The sequence below is a fragment of the Podarcis gaigeae genome (genome assembly GCF_964106915.1).
Source record: "Podarcis gaigeae genome assembly, chromosome: 6".
Classification (NCBI taxonomy): domain Eukaryota; kingdom Metazoa; phylum Chordata; class Lepidosauria; order Squamata; family Lacertidae; genus Podarcis; species Podarcis gaigeae.
In genome coordinates, this window is record NC_139682.1 from 30,755,381 (window position 1) to 30,778,375 (window position 22,995).

A 22,995-nucleotide genomic window follows, 5' to 3' on the forward strand; every position below is an offset into this window, starting at 1 on the left:
ACACATAACACAGACATAACTTAAATCTACAAGTTGTGTCAGATGCACTTGCTAGTCAAAGCTATCAGCTGAATAAAGTTATTAGAATCTGATATGCTGACTCAGGGCCAGGTTGTACTTCTGTGCCGTACCCGAGTGGGTCAAAAAAACTGCTCAAACAGGACAACCCTCAGGCCAAGGACCTCAGCATGAATTTATAGTATTAGAAAGGATTCTAAGAATCAGGTTCAGGAAAGGGATGGCATGACCCAAGTTCCTGCAGAAGAGATGTTCAGATGATCTGCATCAAGCTCCTGTCCTCCATTATACACTAACAGTAGCCCAAAGCACCATTGAATAGAGCTTGCTGCAAACAGTTATGTAGGTGTATATGTTTGTGCATGCATTTTATTTCCAGTTCCAAAATAGTAACATCATAATTACCTTCTCATTTTTTGCATCTGTATCCAGCTCTGCTATTTTTGCCCATTTCTGCCAGAAGTTAGGATCATCTAATGAAATGTCAGTTCTGTTTCCGGAAGCAACAAAACTGGCCTGGGAGGGAAATGAAAATTAACAGACTATACCTCACACAGCAGCAGAACAAAGGAGAGCCATGAATCCTTTATGCAGAACCACTCAGAAAGAAACCACACCGGGGTGCAGACAAATAATTTGGTAGTTAAATTAGAGAATGCCCAGCAATTGGCTTTCTCCAACATGCTGGGGATGTTAGGCCATGGGATAAACAATACGTGATTAGGATTTCTAAACAGTGTTTTTTTCTGGATATTTATACATACTAGGCATTGCATTTAGCAGGTTGGTTTCAAGAAACCCAGCTTGTCAGCCAAACATATAGTTGATACATATAGGCAGAGGTGAGAAACAAACACAGTGTCTCACCCCCAGAACTCGGTGCCAATTCTCTGCTATGCAACACAGACTACAACGTGATTCCCAAGACCCCTTGGACAAACATCTCACTAATATAGGGAAGGCAAGGAGCATGGCTGGGGTCACACAGGGCCTGTGTCAATGGTCAGTATCATTGGCATCCCATACCCCACCAGAGGGTTCACTGACAAGACCCCCATGAACCTGCTGTGCTAAGAAGGTAGAATAACTGAGGGAGGCAGTTGCTCCAGTGTCCTGGAGCCAACACCAGAGTCACAAGGCAAATGCTAGATAGAAACAATTCATACGACTATTCAGTCTAATGATTCAGCTCCGTCAAACACATAAGAACAACATAAGACAACCCGGATGGTTGCCAGATTCTGTGTACAGATCTATAGGCGCAGACCATCCCCCAACCCAAACTACTTCGTTAAGAAAATCCCCAAACTCGGTTCCATGGGTAACTCTGGGTCATCTCTCTGCGGTAAGGTAAAGGTAAAGGTACCCCTGCCCATACGGGCCAGTCGTGTCCGACTCTAGGGTTGTGCGCCCATCTCACTTAAGAGGCCGGGGGCCAGCGCTGTCCGGAGACACTTCCAGGTCACGTGGCCAGCGTGACGAAGCTGCTCTGGTGAGCCAGCACCAGCGCAGCACACGGAAACACCGTTTAACTTCCCGCTATAAAGCAGTACCTATTTATCTACTTGCACTTAGGGGTGCTTTTGAACTGCTAGGTGGGTAGGAGCTGGGACCGAAAGACGGGAGCTCACCCCGCCGCGGGGATTCGAACCGACGACCATGCGATCGGCAAGTCGTAGGCACTGAGGTTTTACCCAGAGCGCCACCCACGTCCCTCTCTGCGGTATCTTATCTTAAAGTTTTAAGTGTCTATACGCTTATCGCATTTATAAATTTTAAATTTATTGTTGTACATTGTTTTAAATGTTTGTTTTCCTTCTGGGATTGTACCCCAAGTGTGTTTTATAAGCTGGTCTCTGACCGTAATAAATTATCTATAATATCTATCTATCTATCTATCTATCTATCTATCTATCTATCTATCTATCATAAGAACATAAGCAAAGCCTGCTGAGTTTGGCCAATGGCCCATCTAGTTCAGCATCCTGTTCTCACAGAGGCCAACTAGGTGCCTGTGGGAAGTCCGCAAGCAGGACTCAAGTGCAACAGCACTCTGCCCAACTGTGATTCCCAGCAGTTTTCAGTGATATACTGCCTCCAACATGGAGGTTTGAACACCTTCTCCTCTTCTTTGCTACACATACCCACTGTCCAATTGATTCGTAACTGTATTTCTCTGCATTTCTTTAGCAGACATCTTTAGTGTCACAGGAAGAAGGTAGCATTATAATAGTCTGAGAGTCCTTAACCAAGAAGGTAATGAAACCAGAAAAGAAGCTCAACCTTTACAAAAACAAATGCCTGCGAGAATCAGAGGGGCTTGCAGAAAATAATGGAGCAGAGCACAACCCCATTCTTCCCAAAGGCATGCTCTCATATGCCTGCACGCTACTGAAAATCTAAGAGGACTATTGCAGGCTCAGCTGGTTTTTGCCCCCCAGCAAACAATATACACCAACCTTGGAAAATGTGGAGCCTTTCCCTTCAGTCTGGATAGTGATGGTCTGGGTTCTGCGTTGCAGTATTTGGTCAATATCTTCCTCACAGAACTTGGAGCCTTCGTCTTCTTCATCCATCAAAGCCCCATAAGCGCCTTTTCGCAATAAATCTTCGACCTCCATTTTTGAGAGCTGCTGCACCTTCCAAAGAGACAAACAAAAAGAAAAGAGAACCCCACCTTGGACAGAGAACAGAAAAAAAACTGGCAACTTCAAAAAGTAGGTTCTGGGACAGCTCAGTCAGTAGAGCATCAGACTCTTAATCTCAGGGATATGGGTTCAAGCCCCACGTTGGATTCCTGCATTGCAGGGGATTGGACTAGATGATCCTCAGGGTCTCTTCCAACTCTATGATTCTATGAAGTCTGCAGAAGGGAATGAAAATTAGCAGACCCAAAGGTCATGGTTCCAAAAGGCCTCCTTACCCCATTGTTGCTCCCCTTGCGATTTATGTCCTGCAGCACCGCTTTGTCCAAGCCTAGCTTCAAGCTGGCCTTGTCAAACATCTCCCGCTCGTAAGAGTTCCTAGTGATGAGGCGATAGACCTTCACTGCCTTGCTTTGGCCTATCCGATGGCAGCGAGCCTGAGCCTACAGGAGAGAGACAAGGAAGGCATCACTGGAGAACTGGCAGATCTGGAGGAAGCAAGGGAGCTTTCTCCATCCACATCACCATCAAAATCCTTTCCCCCCCCCCACCTCTCTTAACCCTCTCATAACTGCATCTGAACCCATCAGGTGGAGGAAGAACAGCCATGCCAAGGCTTCCCAGTATAAAAGACCGTAATAGACGCCACCATAAGACTCACAAACCGTAAGACTCAGAAACAACCAAAGCATTTCCAAATCGGGGCATATTAGAGTTTACTTTTATTGTTGGGAAAACTTTTATGAGTACAAAACCCACTGAAAACTAAAAATGCATGTACACCTGAAGCTGGAAGAGATACCCTATTGATGTGGAAGAGATGGGAGTGTCAGGTTCATGCCCCTTCAAGCACCCTTTTGCCTTCTGAGCAGTGAGTTCCACATTTTTCATGGTCATTCTACATAGCCTCTGTTCCCACAGACAGCCACAAGCTTTTAGCCAGACCTTTGGACCTTGTGGTCCCATCTCAGAGATTTTGGCAGTACCTGCAGATCGTTTTGTGGATTCCAGTCCGAGTCAAAGATGATGCAGGTGTCAGCAGCAGTAAGGTTGATGCCCAGCCCTCCTGCCCGTGTACAGAGCAAGAACACAAAGCGGTCTGAATCCGGCTTGCAGAAGCGGTCAATGGCAGCCTGGCGTAAATTCCCACGCACCCGCCCATCAATACGCTCATAGGTGTACCTGTGTAAAGAGGGAGGCATAATAGATCACCTTGGGAATAGTGCAAAAAAGGAACAGCAGCACCACAGAACCAGGACTTTCTGCCTCCAACTGTGGCCAAATTAGCAAACCCAAATTAGCAAACCCAGTTTCCTTACTCTGGTGTTGTGGAAAAGAGCAATGGCCATGAAGCAGCCATCCCTGTTTCAAATCTCAGTCTAGCTATGAATTCTTTGGTAGACTTCAATCACGCCAATAGCTCTTAACCTTACCCCAATCTCTACAATATAAAGAGAATACTGCTGGCCTATGTTACAGGCTTATTGCCAGGATTGTTGAGGCACTGTGTATAGAATGCTTTGTGGCCATGCTCTAAAGTGCTAAAATATCATCACCACCACCACCACCACCATCTGTATCTGGGTTTTTTAAATAGACATGCATAGGATCTAGGAGTTACTCTGATATAAGCAAATACACCTGGTGCTCCAAGACCCCCCTCCTATAACCAAGCTGGTCCCCTAAAATAATCCCCCAGTTTCACCCAAAGTCCACTCCCCCTCCCCAGAGAACATCTACGTAAGATGTTCTCTGACACCAATAGTCAAGAAGTAGTAAAGCAAGTAGATTACTGTGCAAAGAGCTGGAAATATATTTCAAATAGGCACTAGTACTACGTTTTAAAAAAACTATTCAGTCTCTTAGGTCCCAGATTAAAGTTCTAACCACCAGGCAACTTAAAGCCCAGGATTTTCCCAACTGTGATGTGCTATTTCTTGTGCGACTTCTAGCAGCCTTTGTCACATTACAGAAAGCAGCTGGAATAAGATTTGAGACGGCAGCTGCAAGTGTGCTACTTAGAGAGCGGGTCTCCACCAGGGAGGCACTTTTAAGCCAGCAGCGGCTGGTTCACTCAGAAAAGAAGGTGTGCACTACAGAACTGATAAACTGCAGGAGGGCTGCTAGAGCCATCTAGTCTCACAGTGAGAAAGCAACTACATAGATACAGATCACAGTGAACTGCTATGATTTCCAGAGGGGCTGCCACATCTCTGTTGCAGCCTTGTGGCAACTTAAGCACTAACTAATGTGTTAGCGCACAAGCTTTCAAAGACTGGAGCCCACATCATAAAAATGGGACTCTACTCCACAAAATCTTATGCTATAATAACTGTGTTAAACCTTTAAGGTGCCACAAAGCTTTACCGCATGACATCGAACTTAAAATGACTGGACTGCTTCTTAATTAGGAACAGAAGAAGCTGCCTTATACCAGATGAAACTATTTGTCTATTTTGCCCCCTACTGTCTATTGTGATTAGCAGTGACCAATCGATCCTATTTTTCACAGGGGATGACAGGAATTGAACCTGGGAATATCTCCATGCAAGGCATGTGTTCTACCACTGAGCTATGGTTCCTTCCCTCTATGGGTACTGAATTCTCAGTAGGGACTGCTATCCCGCATGGTAGTGGTTCAAGGCAGATTGTGACTCAAATAAACAGAGAAGAACGGATCCAGGGAAAGTGAGTTATGACAGCTGCAAGGGATGGAGGGTTTGTGCTTGCTTTCACAACACAGCTGTTCCCTTCCTGCCTCCAAGGGTAAAGGAAGAGAATCTATGGGGAAAGAGAAAAACAATAAGAGGATGAAGGAGAGGATCTAGGCAGAGGGGGAGAAGAAAATGGTATATATGAGTGCATTGGAAGATGACAGTAAGCCTAGCAGCTTAGCATGCTCTGGAAGGATATCACTGATCCAGGTGATGCTCTGTGGTGCGAGCTCTTGGGCTGTACTGACCGCCTCTGGATGAGATAATCCTCCAGGATATCAAGGCAGCGCACCATCTGGGAGAAGATCAGCACCTTGTGCCCGCCTGCAATCAGCTTCGGCAGCAGCTTATCAATCAACACCAGCTTGCCTGCTGCCTGGATCATCGCCTGTAGCTGGAAGTCAAGAGCATCTGGACTGTGGGTTTTACGGAAATCCTCCAGGATCTTCTCCTCTGCCCCTGGCCCAGAGAGAGAGGGGGGAAATTCACCAGCGGTTCAAGGTTCATAATCAACTCCCAAAGTACCCCTAGCACATTATTGCTTTGTTTTGGTGCTGCTCATTGTTTACCATGGAGACTTTGGTAAAGGAACTGTGATGGGGGTGCAGGAGGCAGTCCTTATACCTCTAGGCCAAGGGTGGGGAACCTGTAGTTCTCCAGATGTTGTGGACTAGAACTCCTCCCGTCCCCACTCTTGGAACCATTGATGGCACCATCACCCCCTAAGGAAACACCCGATTCATCTGCAAGTTGCTACGGTAACTCTTGCCACTTCACTACGGGTGAGGAAACTGCAGCAGCATCACAGGCCAAGTGTGCTGGAGGACCCAGATTCCAGCCCCACCCCTTACCATTGATGAGGTAGGGGTGGTTGCAGCACTTGCGCAGCTCCATCATGGTGTTGATGAGGTTAGGCATGTTGTGCTGGTTAGCACCCTTGGACAGGAAGCTGAAATTCTTCTCCAGGATAGCCCGGTAGTATTTCTTCTGGATGTTGGTCAGTTCTACCTCAATGATGGTCTCCTGTTTGGGTGCTAGGTTCTTTTCCACATCGTCTTTCAGCCGTCTCAGCATCATGGGTTTCAGGAGAGACTGGAGCTTTTTTACCTACCAGGATCAAGAAGAAAGATAATCCATTAACACTGCATGGGATCTCAGCTCAGACAGCAACTCTGGAACTTCACATACAAAGGCTCTCCATATGCCAGACCTAGCATACTGATTAAGTAAGCAACTGCCCAGAACTCAGACATGCAAATTCTAAGGTGTCAGGGCAAAGCCCGCTTACTGCTCTTTTGTGAGCCTCAAGCAGGGAAAGTAGCATATGCAACAAATATGCCTAGTTGGGAGAAAAGTGGTACATACTATTATTACTATTATATATTTATTTATACTCTGATTTCTTCCTGTCAGGGACTCAAGGTGGTTTACAGATAAAGGCAACTAAAAATGGGGGGGGGGGGGAATCATTGAAACACACATGCCCTACTGAAGTGAGCCCCGGCTCAGCACACCAGCTGAGAGTCAATCCTGCAACCTTTCCTATTTACCTGTTCCTCTGTCTTGAGGTCCCCAAACTCTTCCAGGAAAGCCGTCTCAGATGGGAACTGCTGTGGCTCCAAGAAGTTCAGCAGGCTGAAGAGCTCCTCCACCGAGTTCTGCAAGGGTGTCCCAGTCAGGAGCACTTTGTGTTCCTATTTGCCATGCAGGGAGAGATCAGGACAGGACATTTGTTGAGGCAACAGGATGGACAGGGCGCTAATTCCTGCATTGTGGCCCTGCAGTGCTTTTGCTTCTGGAGCAGAGGCAGCTGGTGACAGGTCACTCTGCCAGTCAAAGGGTCTGCTTTCAGCTCTCGGAGAAGCCAGCTTCTCATAGACCATTCTCACATCTTTACAGCCAGCACCTGCCCTGCCCAAACCATTGCCACCTGAGGGAGAAGCAAACATTCTATTGCAAGCCAGATGGCTCCAAGCCATCTTCCTACAGGAAAGCACTCAACTTCCCAAACTGCCCGCTGTAGAAAATGCTGAGAGTCCACAAGTTTTGACTGATGGTTTCATCCAGACACAGTGACTCTCCTAAGGGTATAACTGGAAAAGCTATGCTATGGTATGCCTCTGGTGTGCATGAGAGACATGCAGCACATAGCTAGAAGGCTGCTAGAAGTTCCCATTCAGAGCCATGCAGGGACAAAGCACAATTACTGTATTTTTCGCCCTATAGGGCGCACCTCGGGGTTTTTTTGGGGGAAAATAAATAAATTTTTATCCCCCCCCCACGGGGCTGGGGCGGGGGAAGCCCGAGCTTCCCCTGACCCCAGCCCCCAGAACAGGCTGCTGCCCGCAAGCCTTGCGAGCCCGCGGCAGCTCCTGCCGGGCTCCCAAGGCTTGCAGATAGCTTCCTGAAGCCTGGAGAGCGAGAGGGGTCGGTGCGCACCGACGCCTCTCGCTCTCAAGGCTTCAGCAAAAGCCTGCATTCACCCCATAAGACGCACACACATTTCCCCTTAATTTTTGGAGGGGAAAAAGTGCATGCTATAGGGCGAAAAATACGGTATCTTGGGCAAACCTCAGGACGTGTGTTGTGCAACTGTGGAGTAGGATCCTGGCCACAGTACAGCAATTGAAATTGGTGTGCACGTGCACAGCATTCAGTAACCTCCTACCAGGGTTGGATTCCCGCAGTGCACAGAAGAAGAAATTCAATTTGGAAAGCCTCACCAGAGACATGAGTTTCAGTCCTTCCAGTAATTTGCAGTTCCTGTTCTTGAGCCGATGGGCCTCATCGATTACCACACAGCGCCACTGGATCTTCTTCAGCTCTGGGCAGTCAGCCAGGATCATCTCAAAGGTGGTGATGACTACATGAAATTTGAAGAGCCCTGAAAGAGGATTGCCCTGGAGATACCAAAACAAGATGGGAGAGTTTGCTAGCAGCTAGGACTGCTCAGGTAGCAGGAGTCCCTCAAGTTCTTGACTGAGGCACCTGGTGCCTGAAAAGTGCCAGTCAAGCTCAACAGAAGGGGACTTGCAAGCTCCACTTAAAACAGAGGCCATGGAACTACATCACCAGTAATCTTCTCCTTACTCAGCAGTTGCCCATACCTAGCATAACTCCACTGTTCACTGAGCATACCCATAAGTAGAGAAGGGGAACTATTAATAGCACCTGGAGTCTGCATCTATAACTGAAGGACCAGCAGCCCTTCCCAATTAGGTTTCTCCCCCAAGGTATCCAGGTGGTAGAGCCCCACTCTCTGCTTTCTGAAAGTTTTGTTCAATTCTGACAGTGGGGGAAGGTGCAGCCTGAACCTCACTTTCAGAACCTCCCAAACATGTGCCGCTACTGAGTCAGCTGCACCACTCACACTACCCTCAACTACTCTAAATTACAAGTGGACTGGTCATGTTGGCTGTGTTTTATTTCCACTGTCAGGTAGGTTGTCTCTGAATACCAGTTGTTGCAAATTGCACTCAGGTCCTGCTTGCAAGCTCCCCGTAGGTTTCTGGTTGGCCACCATGAGAACATTGGATGAGATGGACCTTTGCAGGGCTCTTAAATTTTGTTGTTGTTTTTCATGTACGCCTTGGTTTTAGATTCCCCAATGTAGTAAAGCCTCCCCACCCTGCTCCAGAGCATTGTTAGGAACCCTGCAGGCCACATTCCCAACGGAAGTTAAAAAACACACCCAGGCACAGCAGTAGCAGCAAGGATTCCAGGGGTGCCTGGGGACCAGAGAGCATCACAAACCTGTGGATCCCGGTACACCATCTCATACTGCTGGATCATCTGGCGGCTTATCTGGCTGCCATGGTACACGATGGCATTCATCTCAGTCCACGTGCGGAACTCTCTCTCCCAGTTTGTGATTGTGGAGAGTGGGGCAATGATGAGGAACGGCCCCCGAAGGCCCATCAGGTATATCTCAGAGAGGAATGTAATGGACTGGATTGTTTTCCCCAAACCCATTTCATCAGCCAGAATGCAGTTCTTCCTATGGGAAACACCACAAGCAGGTATTACAATCCCTGGGAAGCACACAACTGAGCAAGGCCTCCTGCAGATGATTCCTGGCTTTAACACTGACAAAGTGTGTTACCTAGACAAGTTGTTTAACCTTCTGGCGCGCTTTCCCCCCACCTACTTGCTTCTTAAGCGTTCATGTCTACATCCCACGGAAATGAGTGCCAAATTAACTAGTACTGATGGTAAATAGCCTCAGACATTTGCAGCAAAAGCAACATGTGCACACTGTATGGGGTTAGGTTCCCATGCTGCACGTTTCCAACAGTTACACAGTTCTCCTGCCTCCACATTCCTAGCATAAGTTATAGGTACATATGCTCCAGCTACCCTGAAAGTGACTAAGATGTCAAACCAATTAAACTATACCCCAAATCAACAAAAAACATCCCCAAAACCCAGCTGAACCCTTGTAGCCTCTGAAATATGCTAACAGCACCCCTTCAAACAACTCCTGTTGTTACTTCATTGTTACTGATGACATTTACCAAAGATGCCCCTGCAACTCACCTGTTGTACCAATTAAAGAGCAGCCAATTCATTCCCTCCAGCTGGTACTCCCGCAGTTGGTTGTTGTTCTTATAGTCCCGAGTTTTCACTAACTTTTGCCAGGACTCAGAGGCAGGACGCTCCTGGAGGGGGAAATCAGAAAGGAGTACAGTGACTAGTGCAAAGACTAATCTTATCTTGGGAAGGATATTTTCATAATTGATTAGCACTTCTAACTAGTTCCCACATTCTAGAGCAAGCTACATTTTGTGTTTATGGTATGGTACTGGCTATAGTAAAAGGGCCATGCATTCACCCAAATTCAACCCACCTACCCTACAGGCAAAAGGTTTGTTTCGTTTCATTTTTTAAAGCAAGCAAAAAGGGCTTGGGGAAAAACTCCTTACTGACCTATAATATGATACTCATTAGGATCTATAACACAATGGAACAATACCAAAAACCCATCCACATAAGTCATTCTAGGGAAGCATTTCATTTTTATCCCTCTGGCACAAACACATCCCACACATGACCCCAGCCAGAGTTTTGGATTCCTTTGAGGAAAGCAACATTTGTTTATTTTTATTTATTACATGAAATTGTTCTACACCAGCTATTTCAAAGGGTGGAGGAAAGCTGAAAAGAGATATAGATCCATAAGCCATGCTACACAGCAAGGGACATTCAAAGGGTTGGACTTTATTTAGAAGGCCACTGAAGTAGCCACAGCTCTGCTCAACATTAGCAGCACAATAAGGCACAGCTCCTACTCCATCCAGGTCTTCATAGAAAGGAGACAGAATATGAATCTTTCAGCACAATCCTATGCACAGCTGCTCAGAAGTAAGTCCAGTGGTATTTACTCGAAGGTAAATGTGTACAAGACTGCAGCCAGACAAACTGGTGAATAAATCCTCCTAATGAAGATGAGTGGAACACACTAGGAATTTATCAGAAACATAGAGGACTGCCTCACACCAGGTTGGACTACTTAGCCAACAATAATATTTTTTATTAAATTTATTTCACATCCTTTCGCCAAAACGAGCCCAGGAAACAACAAAGCAATAAAACAACACAATTAAAAATAAAACGAGCAAAAGCATTCGGTTCCCATATAGTGGAAAAGTAGACACCTATAGGAAGCCCAACAAGCCAGATGTGAAACAAAAAAATTGTTTCCCTTTGGAGGGTGTCTTGTTTTGTTTTGTGGGACCCAGGTCCTTTCCAATACAGTTTCATAATTTTACTTGTTTTATCATTGTAATGGCTTATCTCCTTTTTTGAACCGCATATTCTATTGTTGTAACCTGCCCTTGGGAGCTTATGGTGAAGGGCAAGCAAGGAATCACATAAGCAATTAAGCAAAACAGCACTCTCCTATTCCCTTTTCCCAGCAACTGGGACTCGGCACAAGGCTGCTGAAACTGGAGGTAATCTACAGACATCGTGACTATCAGTCACTCACCACTTCCATTTTATAAGCCTATTTTTTGGGGGGGTCAGCTCTGCTCATGTCAGTGAGCCATTACAGTGGTACCTCGGGTTACATACGCTTCAGATTACAGGCTCCGCTAACCCAGAAATAGTGCTTCAGGTTAAGAACTTTGCTTCAGGATAAGAACAGAAATTGGGCTCCGGCGGCACAGCAGCAGCGGGAGGCCCCATTAGCTAAAGTGCTGCTTCAGGTTAAGAACAGTTTCAGGTTAAGAACAGACCTCCAGAACAAATTAAGTACTTAACCCGAGGTCCCACTGTAGTTACGAACTTATGTACTGAACATGACACCTACAAAGCATCTCTGCACCATCCAGCTGGAGCTCACAGCACAAAAGATATGAAGAGCCACTATCAAGCAACCACAAAATGATGATAAGCAGCAGATAATAACACTACATGAATAGCCAAGGCTAAACTAGCATATGCTCTGTGAGACATCTGGATGAAAGTGGGGGAGGAAGGGCTGGAAAGAGAGGAAGGTTACTGCTGTGAGTTGAACAGCCTCAGCAAAAATATCAAGAGAAGATAAGGGTAGGAGTAACATCTTAAGAGAGAGTGCCAGGACTGAGAAGAGCCTAACGCTAAAATGCATCAACACACAACATTTCCCTCCTTATTAAACTGAAGTTTCACTCTTAACTCTTACCAGGGATTTGATTTCTGGTTGGATTTGCAGAGAGAGAAACTCTTTGATCTTTCCAGGGTCGACATCTTCCTCCAGCTCCCAAGTACTTTCCTCATAAGGCAATGAGCACCATTTCACCAGGTAGTGAGTCACCTCCTGCAACCCATGGAAAACAAAGGAGATGCAGAAAACAAGTGACAAAGCGCAAGTGACAGAACTCCTTTGGGAACCCTGTTCTGTACATATACTAAGAAAGCAAGAGCCTTAAGCAAATGGAAGCACATAAAAATCTGTTGCACAAATCCCTACAGAGAAGGAAACCAAGGATAAGGAAGGTTTGCATCAAGACCGATGGGAACTGAGTGCAGGGATGCTGACAGATGCAACTGTACAACCAGCTATCATAAAAACATTCCTAAGGCAGAGGAGGGGCTGTTTTTTCTAAAAATAATAATAAAAAACTGCACATATATCTTAACTCAGGGGTGAGCAGAAGATCTTGGCCTAGTGATGGACCATTTGGTTGGTTAGTTAGTTCTTATCTTGAAGAAGCATGCATATTCAGAATATTTAAAAGCAATTAGTTATGCCCTCCACAGTGATGAATAAATTAGATTTGCGTTAAAGAGCATGACTCAAATTAATCCATCCCCGCCCCCCAAAACAGCTAATTCAAAGAAAAGGGAAGAGGTGAGTGGGTTGAAGCTGGGACATTTGCATGCAACAGATATGCCTAAATATCAGCACCTGGCATTCTTATCAGTGCCACACTACTCTGGCGCTCACACTGCACACACTCTATGGTCCGTCATGAAAACAAGAGGGATTAATAAGGAACTGTCAACTGCAAGGAGCAACCATGCTAGAACAACATCTACCTCCCCGGTGTCAGAGTCCTTCGTGTGAGCCACCTCCAAAATTCTATCAACTTCCACGTAGTCTGGGTTGAACATATCTTCATCAGGCTGGCAGAAAAGGATACAAAACAACAGGACATACATCAAGACAGGGTAAAACTTGACTGAACAAAGTAAGCATTAAAACAATAGCTTCTGAAGCCATTAAGCCAAGATCTGCTGGATTATTGTGGTATAAGAAAGCCACACAGGCTGCCACAGGCACTCCCTCTTTCATAAGCCAGTAAAAAAGCATTAGTTGTCCGGTCAGCAACCTTATTTATTTTTAAATACAGGAGCTATATTTTGGACTGAGAAAGGACTGAAGGTCCTTGGACACTGGTTCTGCCTAATGACTCATTCCTACACAAGCAAATGAGTCTTCACCAAACTCCTCCAGCATTTCTAACAGAAGCAGCAGAGGCTGCTTACCTCTTCTTACATCCCTCATCTGATAACTCCAATTCATACAGGCAAATGTACATACCTGAGTGACATAAAAGGGGGGGTTCTGCCCAAGCCCTCTTTTGATGTTCATACTGGGGAAGAGGGGATTAAAAAGAAAAATGGAAACCAAACCCCCCTACTAAAAAAAGATTTTTTTGCTCAGGCTTTCACATTTCTAAAACAGTGAAGGTGCATAAGTAAGAGGGGTGTTCTCAGGCTATGCTGAGGTTCGTTTGAGAGATGCGGATGGTATGTGGCAGAGAGAGCTTGAAATGCAAACCCCCCATACTCGGAGTGTGCTGGCCCATTCTGCGCAGGGTCCAGCCCCCTTTGGGTCAAACTTGAAACAGGTTTGGGGCCCTGCCTCCAGTGCTAGTTCCTCCCTAAGCCAAAGAAGATTTTACCTTGCGGAAGGAAGTTGGAAGCCCAAAACAGAAAATGACACCCCACACATCATTTACCAGCTAAGAGCCTCTCTTGTCTGAAAGGAAGCTCTCTGCTGCCAACGTCTGCATCACCACCCTTCCTCAAGGTGATTTTTTTCTTTTCTTTTTTGTCTGCAGAAGCCTGTGCAGGATTATCAAGGAAGGAAGAGCAGCAGCAAGAAACTGAATTAGGTTTCCTGAAAGTCCATAAGGTTCCTGAGTGTTCGACCAGGGCTTAACTGGAAGGGTCTTACACAGATGTAATGGAAAGCCACGAAGGGCCACAATGAACCATCAAGCCATCATTTTCCTCTTCCTACTTGAGGTGAAATGTATGCCTAAACACAAACATGCAAAAGTATGGCATCCTGTTAAATCTAGCAAGGGCACAGTATGCTATCTGACACAAAGAGAGGAACATCCAAGATCATGTTCCCCCCCCCCCAAAAAAAAGATTCTGGCTACCTTGGTTCTCATGGAACTGTTATGGGGCAAAATGTCATCAAACAGAGCTCTGCCCCATTCAAAATGCAGCAACTTCGCATTTTCAACTATCTGGGCCAATAGACAGGCTATGGATTAACTGACAGCTTATAAATAATGAGCAGGTGGAAACCAGCAGCTCTTTATTCTTGCCAGCGCTTCCTTCCTCTTTCTCTCTGTAACAGAGGTGCTAATTCAGGGAAGAAATGCAGAAATGTGATTGCTTATCACAGCAGTGTCTCTTTAAAAACCTCAATGGTTCTGCCACAAAAGAATATGGAAAGCAGTGTGGGAATTGGCTCTCACACTAGGAGACAGGAGGTGAGGACCCCAGTGCATCAAGCAGAGGAGCAGCTGCTCATCGCAGACAAAAGGGAATGATGTGGCACCTTCCACCAGAAACATTTCACACTCGTGCCAAGAACCTGTACAGACAAAGGGCTCAAAACTCCAAGGATTCGCAGCCGCAGTTAGAAAGCAATTTCAATTTCATATTGCTCTGATTTATACCCACCAGGGATGCATGGAAAAAGCCGCAGGTAGCAAGCCTGGCAAGAGCGATAAATTCATATTAAATTTCATTCTAAGTGAGACCAATCTACCTACAGAGCTCAAGCACATGTGCATATGCAAGTAAGTGGAAGAAGAGGCCTGGTGAAACTCTGGTCATTCCTGGAACCTCCTCTGAGGCAGCTGGGTCACAGCGGTGACAATGGGGGCCCTCCATACACGCACAAACCTTGGTGATGTTGAGAAAAAGCACCCTTGGGTAATTAGGCCTTGACACACGACACGTCACAAAATTCGAGGATGGAGTGTCAGAGTAGCCCGCCAGGGTCAATGCTCACCTCAGTGAAAATGTGCTTCATCTGGGCTTGCTTATTGCGAAAACGCTTGATCTTCTGGGAGATGCGTGGGTCTTTCTCCAGCTCCTCCATTGTGGCCCATTTGCAGTGTAAGTAAGAACTGCAAACGAGCAGAAAACACCATAAAGGGCATGAAGAAACAGAGCTTGACCCCCCTCAAAACCCCCCCAAGGGAACACAATTCTAGGACATCATAAAAAACAGAGCCATAAAAGCCACAGGGTTGTATCCAATGCAGTGCTTCATAGCTTCAATGTCCCATCAGTGCCTGCGCAACGTGACTTCATCTCCCTCTCCTCCCCTAAACAACCCCTAGATCTGTTCTAGAGGTTCCCACCAACATTCTGGAGCACATATGGGAAGAAGGCAGGGGGAGGAGTGGAGAGGGAGCCCCATCGTGCCAATGGAAATCCCTTGTGCTGACCGGATGCATTCGTTGAATACTGCCCATAACCAGAAACTTAATGGGGGGAGGGTGAAACAGAACTGCATGGCAGATTAGCAGCACGTGTAAGCAATGGTCAATCTCACTTTCTAATAAAGATCACTCACTTGGAGTGGGGAATTAAAGGGAAGTTCAGGTCAAACTACAAATAAGGAAGTAGGCTGCAAGGAGCAGACCTTCTACCCAAGTGAATTTGGGGGGGGGGGGAGTGAAGACTACAGGACAGCGGACCACTGAAGCAGCGAAACCGAAGACAAAGCAAGAAGGTGCAAGGAATTAGCACTTGTTCCCTAAAGACACAGCAGTGAGGTTGGAGTGAGTGGAAGGAACAAATGCATTATCAATGCGTAAACAAGCTGGAAAGAAGAAAAACCACATGCCATACATACAAATTGCGGTACTTTACGTAGAACTCTTCCTGCTCGTAAGTTGCTCCTCCTGGGTAGGTCTGGAACAACAGCAAGTGCTCAGTAAGCCTCATTTACATGGAAGAGTTACTAGGACCACACTGTACGGCCAGCGTGATCTCACCTGAACTGTTCTGCTCTGATCTAGCAGAACAGAGTGTAACAGACTCAAGCACCTTCCTGCATGATACATGGGAGGGCGAATGCTGGAGCCCAGTTGGCAAGAAGCACAGAGGTGGAGCAAGGGAAGGCAGAAAATTCTGTTTCCATCCCCAATCAGTAATGGAACTCTTGAGACTTTCAATAAACCTAGGCAGCAAGGAAGGACAATGCAGCATACAGGACCTAAGTCCGATACTAAATTTCCCCCATATGCTTCAGAAGCAGATAACACAGGCCACACAACACTGTCAATGGACAAGAACTGACCTCTTTTAACCCCAGAAAATGCACAGAACAGCCACTCCTGACAACTTTGAAAGAAAAGCCCTCATCGCCAAGCAGACTGGAGACTGTCTTTAAAGCACATGCTTTATTCTACAGCAAATGCTGTAAACCCACTTGCGACATGGTAAATAATACATCAGCCCATATTAATATGGAGTCCCAGATTTTAAAACTCGGCCAAACTCTAGCGAGCGAGATGAACCCAAACCTTAAGTAAGCAGCCACATCTCCACCTCCTCCCTTCAGCTTGGGACTGGAGACAGGAGGCAGAAGAAGTGGGCTTCTCTCTGCACCAAGCTCAAAGAACTCATTGGGTGCAGAGGCGCAGCGAGCCTCTGCCTTCCCTACCTCCAATTTTGAGCTGTTGTGGGCTTGCTTTCTGCCCCTCCCTATGTCTGAGCTGAGAGTTAGATTTTCCTGTGACCTTCGACTCCGTTTCTCAGGCACAGTAAAAGGTCAAGGACAATACCCGGTACAATTGCTTCATCAAAATAATAGGTTGAAAGCCTAACTATTCTGAATTTGTTTTAATAAAAAAAACCCCTGCAAATCTTGCAGGAAGAATCATTATCCAGTTCCTTTCTCTAAATGTTATATACGCAACCACATGGGTCCACCTTCCCATTCCATGATATGCAGACTATGTGCATGTACTGCATCCAATGCACAGTTTCTCCTCCTCAACTTCGCATCGTATACAGTCATACCTTGGATCCCGAACACCTTGGTACTTGGACATTTTGGCTCCCAAATGCTGCAAACCTGGAAGTGAGTGTTCCGGTTTGCGAACCTTCTGTGGAACCTGAACGTCCGACGTTGCTTCCGCGGCTTCCAATTGGCTGCAGGAGCTTCCTGCAGCCAATCAGAATCCGTGCTTTGCAAGTCGAACGGGCTTCTGGAATGGATTCCATTCGACTTCCAAGGTACGACTGTAATTACTCTATGAAGAGTGAATGCCTGATTCAGAAGGACACTTTTCTCCCTTACACACAATCTCCCCACTCAATTCACCAACTGCTTCTACTACTAACAGTACAGAACATTTGTTTAAGACCCATACCATGTTATACCGGTTCATAGAGGCAACGTAGCCCCAGCCCAAAAAGCTTAGTCAGTATGACGTCAAACTCCTACAGCAACCCTACACAGGTTGCCATGGCCTAACTCTACCCACTAGAGACCTTTCGCCCAACATACTTCGTGCAGCCTAGAAAAAGACCAGTTAGGATCTCATGGTAAGAGAGTTACTCACCTCCTTCTGCACCATCCTGGAGGCAAGGATCCTCTCAATGATGTTGGCATCATCCTCAGGAGGCTCCTGTGGATCCCGAGACAGTAAGGTTAGTTATTCTGATGCAATAGCAGCATCTGATGCCCCAGAATTGCACAGGTTAAAAAGGGGGAAATCCTCAAGCTCTCAAATCCCAACTCAAGGCCTCTTCTGGAATTAAAAGACAGGCAAATGTGTATGTCAGGCTTCATCAACCTGGCACCCTCCAGGACTCCAACTCTCATCAGCCTGACATCGTCCAAAACATGTGGAGGGCACCAGGTTAATGAAGGATGTTCTATAGTAATTCTGCTCATGTAGGGCTGGGCCGCCCATGAGGTCAGTGGGGTGAGGAAGCTGCCTCAGGCAGCAGAAACAGGAGCCACCACACCACCCAGCTAAAGGAGGCTGCGGTGTGGCAGTACAGCATGTTCCTGTTTTGCCTCAGGTGGTGCGCTGCTCTTGGCTTAGGTGCTTTGTGGTGTGCTTTGCTGTGGCACTAGGACTAGGTATACCCACATTCAAATCCCTGCTCAGCCATGAAGCTCCCTGGGTGACCTTGGGCTAGTCACGGTGTCTCAGCCTAACCTACCTCACAGTGTTTTAGCATGGATAAAACGAGAGAGGATATCATGCATTCCACCTAGAGCTCATGGAAGGAAAGCTGTGATAGATATGTAATAATAAATTTTTAAAATGTGGAGTCGTCAGTGAATATGCCTGTACAACATACGTGCTCACAAATAACTGCGTATCAAATCCATGTTACCATTTTTGTTTTGTTTTGTATGTATTAAAAAAGTAACACGTCAGGCCCTATTCAGACCACCACTGGAAACAAACTGGGAGCTTAAGAAGTGAAGTTAGTTTACATGTTTTGGTTACTTGTACATAGCATGTTCCATGTTCTTGGATCCTCAATGATATGGCCATAGCACCAGCATATACGTGTCTCTGCTCTCAAACGTTTGCCAGTATTAACCCAGACATCCACATCTCATGTTCCTATTACATTTCTCCTCCATATCAGAAAATGGTATTTGGATGCAAAGAAGCAAACCTTGTTTCCTTAACAGCCCCAGCCTTACCTCTGCCTGCCAGGCCAAGGTAGATGCAGAGAGAGCAGAAGCCCGACCAGCTCCCAGAACAGCAATTGTTTCACCATCATCATCCACCACCTTGAAATCCAGGTCTTCGTTGTACTTCCTGCGCTTCACCTGGCGGCCAGAGCGGCGCTTCTGTGCATCAAACAGAAGCTCCGATAAGAGAAGAGGGATGCACACCTAATTTCCTGACTCAGATCTGGCACTTGTCCAGCTAATACCGAGAGCAGGAACAGGACTCAGAGCTTGGCTGGTACTCTCCCAGCCCTTGCAAAACTAGGGCATTGGCAGGATGAACTAAGCAGTCGTTTGAAGGACACAGTCAAATGCCCCCTCTAACCACACGGTCATTTTTATTTATTAATTTACACATAAGAGGACAAATGTAATATAGCAAAAACCAGCCCTCCACTAGTACACTATTTTGTGATTTTTTCCAAAGATATCACACCTTACTATTCAATAGAGCTATTCATGTATCTCAGTCTGTCATACATGTTCAAGTATACAGCAATTGTAAAATCTCTGCTTCTTCCTTGCTAACATTCACCAATGCAAATAACATGGGTTCTCCCATTCAATCTCTCATCCAAAGTCTTAGGGGAGTGATGCATCCAATTCCACTTGATGCTATGTGGTGTAGCTAATAAAGCTGCAAAAAAACTGTGCAGAGGTCCATTATATTTTCCATTCAATTTAAGGGACAACCTACACCAAGGATAAATCTGGAGCCAACTCTTTAACATCAGCACCTCTGGTCCTGGGTGCTGTACACCACAAGACAAGGGAATCTGCTCTTTCACAGTCCTATGCATGTTGAAAGGCCCCATAAATCCCAGAAGGAAAACCAGCACAAAGCAAACCACAAGGCAGGTAATGACTTACTCTGGTGGGTGAGAATCTGCATTTAGTCAAGTACATCTAAAACCTCATGCCCCCCACTTCAGTTGTTTCCTTCCAACAGCAAATATCCTTCTGATTTCAACACCATATGCTCCTGGAAATCTTCACTAACTCCATAGGCAGTGAGACAAGGAAAGGAAAGGGAGGCAAAAGCCCTTTCTGTTTGGGAAGCTCTAAGCACAATTCAGCTCACTCCACAGAATCACTTTTGCTGTCCTGTGTCTTCCCTGGAGCTGCCCTTGAGTAAACCATCACTCCCTTCATGCTGCAAATACTCTCCGAGCAAGCTCCCTGTTGAATTCACAAATCACTGATTTAACAGAACAGAACAGAACAGAACTTCAGCATTCTTTATCTCCTCTTTGCGTCTCCAGCTTTTCTTGACCCATAATCTTATTGGGTCTGTTAAGAAGCGAACTGATCATAGTGCTCCCTCTCAGCAAAAGCAGTGCTAGCTACAGAGACAGAGCTGCAGTTCCTATTTAAGGCTCCGTCTGAGGGTGGTAGCTGCTGAAGCAACATCTGAGCTCTGCTCATATGAAGTATTCAGCCTGAGCATGGAGCTGTCCAGGGTACCTTTGACTCGGTAAGGTCAGCAATTGCAAGAGTAGAGGGAAAAGTTGAGAGGAGAGCATTCTCTTCATACCAGTTGTATCTCGGATGCATGGCCAGACGGTAAGATCTTGTCATTTTTAAAGGAGAAGATACACACACAGCACATCCCCCTATATTTCACTATACTGAACAATCAATTCTATACTATATAGATTCCCACCTCTCTCCAGCACAAGCAATACCAGGCACAAGATCAGTACAAACCATGCTATCCATGAGGGGAAGGGATCATGCAGTATTAAAAAACGAGGCCTTTGCATTTTGGACATACACAAATTCCCACACTTCTGGTTTTGGGCACAAACTGCTATCAAGATGTATCCTTTGGGATTCACATTGCAAGGAACGTATGATTAAAAAATAAGCTCTCCAACTAAATAGGAGGAACATTACTGGAACAGCAATTGGCCATATACCTGAAGAGTCACACACAGAATCCCAATGATAGCAGTCATTCTTTCTCAAGACAGAGCCTCCCATGCCATAAAGGTGAGAAGCCCAAGCCTACCTGGCTGTCAGCTGATTCAGCAGACTCCTCAGGGCTCTGCCCAGACAGTGAAAGGAGGCTTTGATCCAGTTCAAGGCTGTCCACTGAAGTGTCATTTTTCCTTTTCCCTTTTTTTTTCTTCTCAACAGGAGTTGGTCCTTGCTCCGTGCTGCAGATATAAATGAGTAGTGTCAGAGGAATATGAAATCGCAGGTACATTTCGAAGGACATCAGCTTGGTGTAATAATTTGCTTGGTGTAATAATTTGTGTTTCTGCCCAAAATGCCTCCCTAAAATGTGTCTCCCTTTGTGCCACTATTTCTTTGAGAGTACTTGGTCGTTTTCAGTCAGGATCAAAAGGGTCACACACAAAACCATGCCTTTGGATGGTTCTCTTCCAATGGCAGTTATGTTCTTCCCAAAAACCACATCTGAATCAAGCCATGTTTTGGTTTAGCATTACATGCACGCCTGTTCAGTGTCAAATTAAACAGAACCCTTCTCTGGGCTTCCAAACAATTTAAAAAAACAAATGGGGGTGGGGAAGTAGGGCTAGGAGAGGTTGATGATGTCACATGGCAGTTGGGTATTCTTTGGAGAAAGAGAGTCAGGGCTGAACAAGAGCTGTGTTAATTGAATTACAAACTGACTGGTCTTGCTGGAGGAAACAGGTTACACTTTCTCCCTTTCCAGGAACAAGTAAGCAAAAGATGTTTGCAAAATCTTTTCAACACGAAAAGGAGAAAAATATTATAGCAAGCAAATACAGAGACATTTCACTGCACAGCATTTTTTTAACATCTTGTTTATGAAAAGGCAGCCTCAAAAGTGCCTGTGTTAAAAAAGAAAAGTGGGCAGCTAGAGTAAGTCGTTCAGTAAATCATTCATTCCATGTATCCAAAATGCACATTATGTCAATATCTTTATTAGGTCAACTGAAATGTCACAAAATAATGGCAAGTTCCCCACAGCTCTTCATCAGGCTAGGTAGTAAAAATTGCAAAGCGGGTTTCGTTATCAGAGGTTATTCCCTCTAACTGCTAGGATAAAGCTACCCAATTTTATTTCTGTTGACTTTTTTTTTAACCTAGCATACCAACTAAAATTGATCTCTACCTCTGATAATATTATAACTGCTTAGTTTTCTCTTTATTCCTGTTCTCCACCTGCCAAGGTAACTGTGCGCTTCACCTAAGGACAGAGACAGAACTGGGTAACAGCTAGCAGTTGCAGTTCCAAAGCATCATATTTTCTCCTTCCTAGTAGACCTTGGTGAAACCTGCATAGCTTCTAAAAGAGCCTCATACAATATACAATGCAGACCTTCAAATAATTGGGGGGTGGGGAGGAGCACACCATGATAGCAGGAATACAATGAATAACCTTTATTTGCTGGAGTTTTGGAAATTTGGTTCCAGCAAACACTCAAAGTTTTAAGAATCTGACGAGGGCCTGTTCCAGCTGCTTGGACCATTAGAGATTCAGCCAGTGGCCAAAAGGAGCAGAATTCTTTGGTTTTGCTCCTTTCTTGTGCCTTGTTTTCCTCTACTACAGCTTAACCCATCCCTTTCCAGTTGTTTTCATGCATCAGATGGTGTTCAAGGTGGCTAACAATACAAATGCAATAAAATACAACAAAAACAACATTAAAATTCAAAACACATCAGGTTAAACAGCAAGAAAAACAACCACTTCAAACCAATTTAAACATATTTACAATAGTTGGCTTATGAGTTCAGGTCCTGTCTAAATAAAAATCTTCTTGCCTACCAACAGGAGGTCACTAAGAGATGGGAACAGCCAGACCCCCCTGTGGCGATCACACAGGGTCCCCGGATGTTTCACCGTCTATTGATCCCTGCGCCACCACTTTATTTCTCGCTGCCACCACCTAGACCCTACCTGGTACAATACTGAGTCCAGTCAGGGTTAAATTGGAACATAAACTTTTGTTTATTTATTGCAGTTTAACAAGCGTGTGGTTTCATAAACAGTATCGGTCAATTACAATCATGGGGTGCCTATCCAGACCTATAACTTCTGCTACCTGCTCTCACTCACTAAACCACCTCTCAGCTATTTACTTGTCTTCCTAGCCCCTAACTATTCCTGACTCAGCTTATTTTGTTATACTAACTCAACCTACCCACAAACTCTATCCCAATTCACTCCCACTCCAAC

General features: G+C 45.6%; 2 protein-coding genes across 9 annotated transcripts in view; one reads left to right on the top strand and one right to left on the bottom strand.

Moving 5' to 3' along the window:
• The window catches only part of CHD6 (chromodomain helicase DNA binding protein 6), a 110,592-nt gene that overhangs the window by 24,717 nt on the left and 62,880 nt on the right, over positions 1 to 22,995 (bottom strand). For 5 of the 8 annotated variants that reach the window (XM_083746406.1, XM_083746405.1, XM_083746408.1 and 2 more), the window contains 17 exons: positions 20,836 to 20,983; positions 18,795 to 18,944; positions 17,689 to 17,754; positions 15,972 to 16,030; positions 15,120 to 15,237; positions 12,899 to 12,985; positions 12,042 to 12,176; positions 9,914 to 10,035; positions 9,131 to 9,374; positions 8,101 to 8,277; positions 6,928 to 7,071; positions 6,229 to 6,484; positions 5,626 to 5,836; positions 3,650 to 3,845; positions 2,942 to 3,106; positions 2,478 to 2,660; positions 424 to 534 (listed from right to left, as the gene is read on the bottom strand). In XM_083746406.1, coding sequence (XP_083602532.1) covers positions 424 to 534; positions 2,478 to 2,660; positions 2,942 to 3,106; positions 3,650 to 3,845; positions 5,626 to 5,836; positions 6,229 to 6,484; positions 6,928 to 7,071; positions 8,101 to 8,277; positions 9,131 to 9,374; positions 9,914 to 10,035; positions 12,042 to 12,176; positions 12,899 to 12,985; positions 15,120 to 15,237; positions 15,972 to 16,030; positions 17,689 to 17,754; positions 18,795 to 18,944; positions 20,836 to 20,983 — 2,572 coding nt within the window. The remainder of the gene's footprint in view (positions 1 to 423; positions 535 to 2,477; positions 2,661 to 2,941; positions 3,107 to 3,649; positions 3,846 to 5,625; positions 5,837 to 6,228; positions 6,485 to 6,927; positions 7,072 to 8,100; positions 8,278 to 9,130; positions 9,375 to 9,913; positions 10,036 to 12,041; positions 12,177 to 12,898; positions 12,986 to 15,119; positions 15,238 to 15,971; positions 16,031 to 17,688; positions 17,755 to 18,794; positions 18,945 to 20,835; positions 20,984 to 22,995) is intronic. The other 3 variants (XM_083746411.1, XM_083746409.1, XM_083746410.1) reach the window with 2 other exon arrangements.
• Positions 21,061 to 22,995, top strand: part of SLA2 (Src like adaptor 2) — a 247,460-nt gene continuing 245,525 nt past the window's right edge. Inside the window, exon 1 of the mRNA XM_083746668.1 lies at positions 21,061 to 21,071. The gene's annotated coding sequence lies outside the window, so the exon portion shown is untranslated. The remainder of the gene's footprint in view (positions 21,072 to 22,995) is intronic.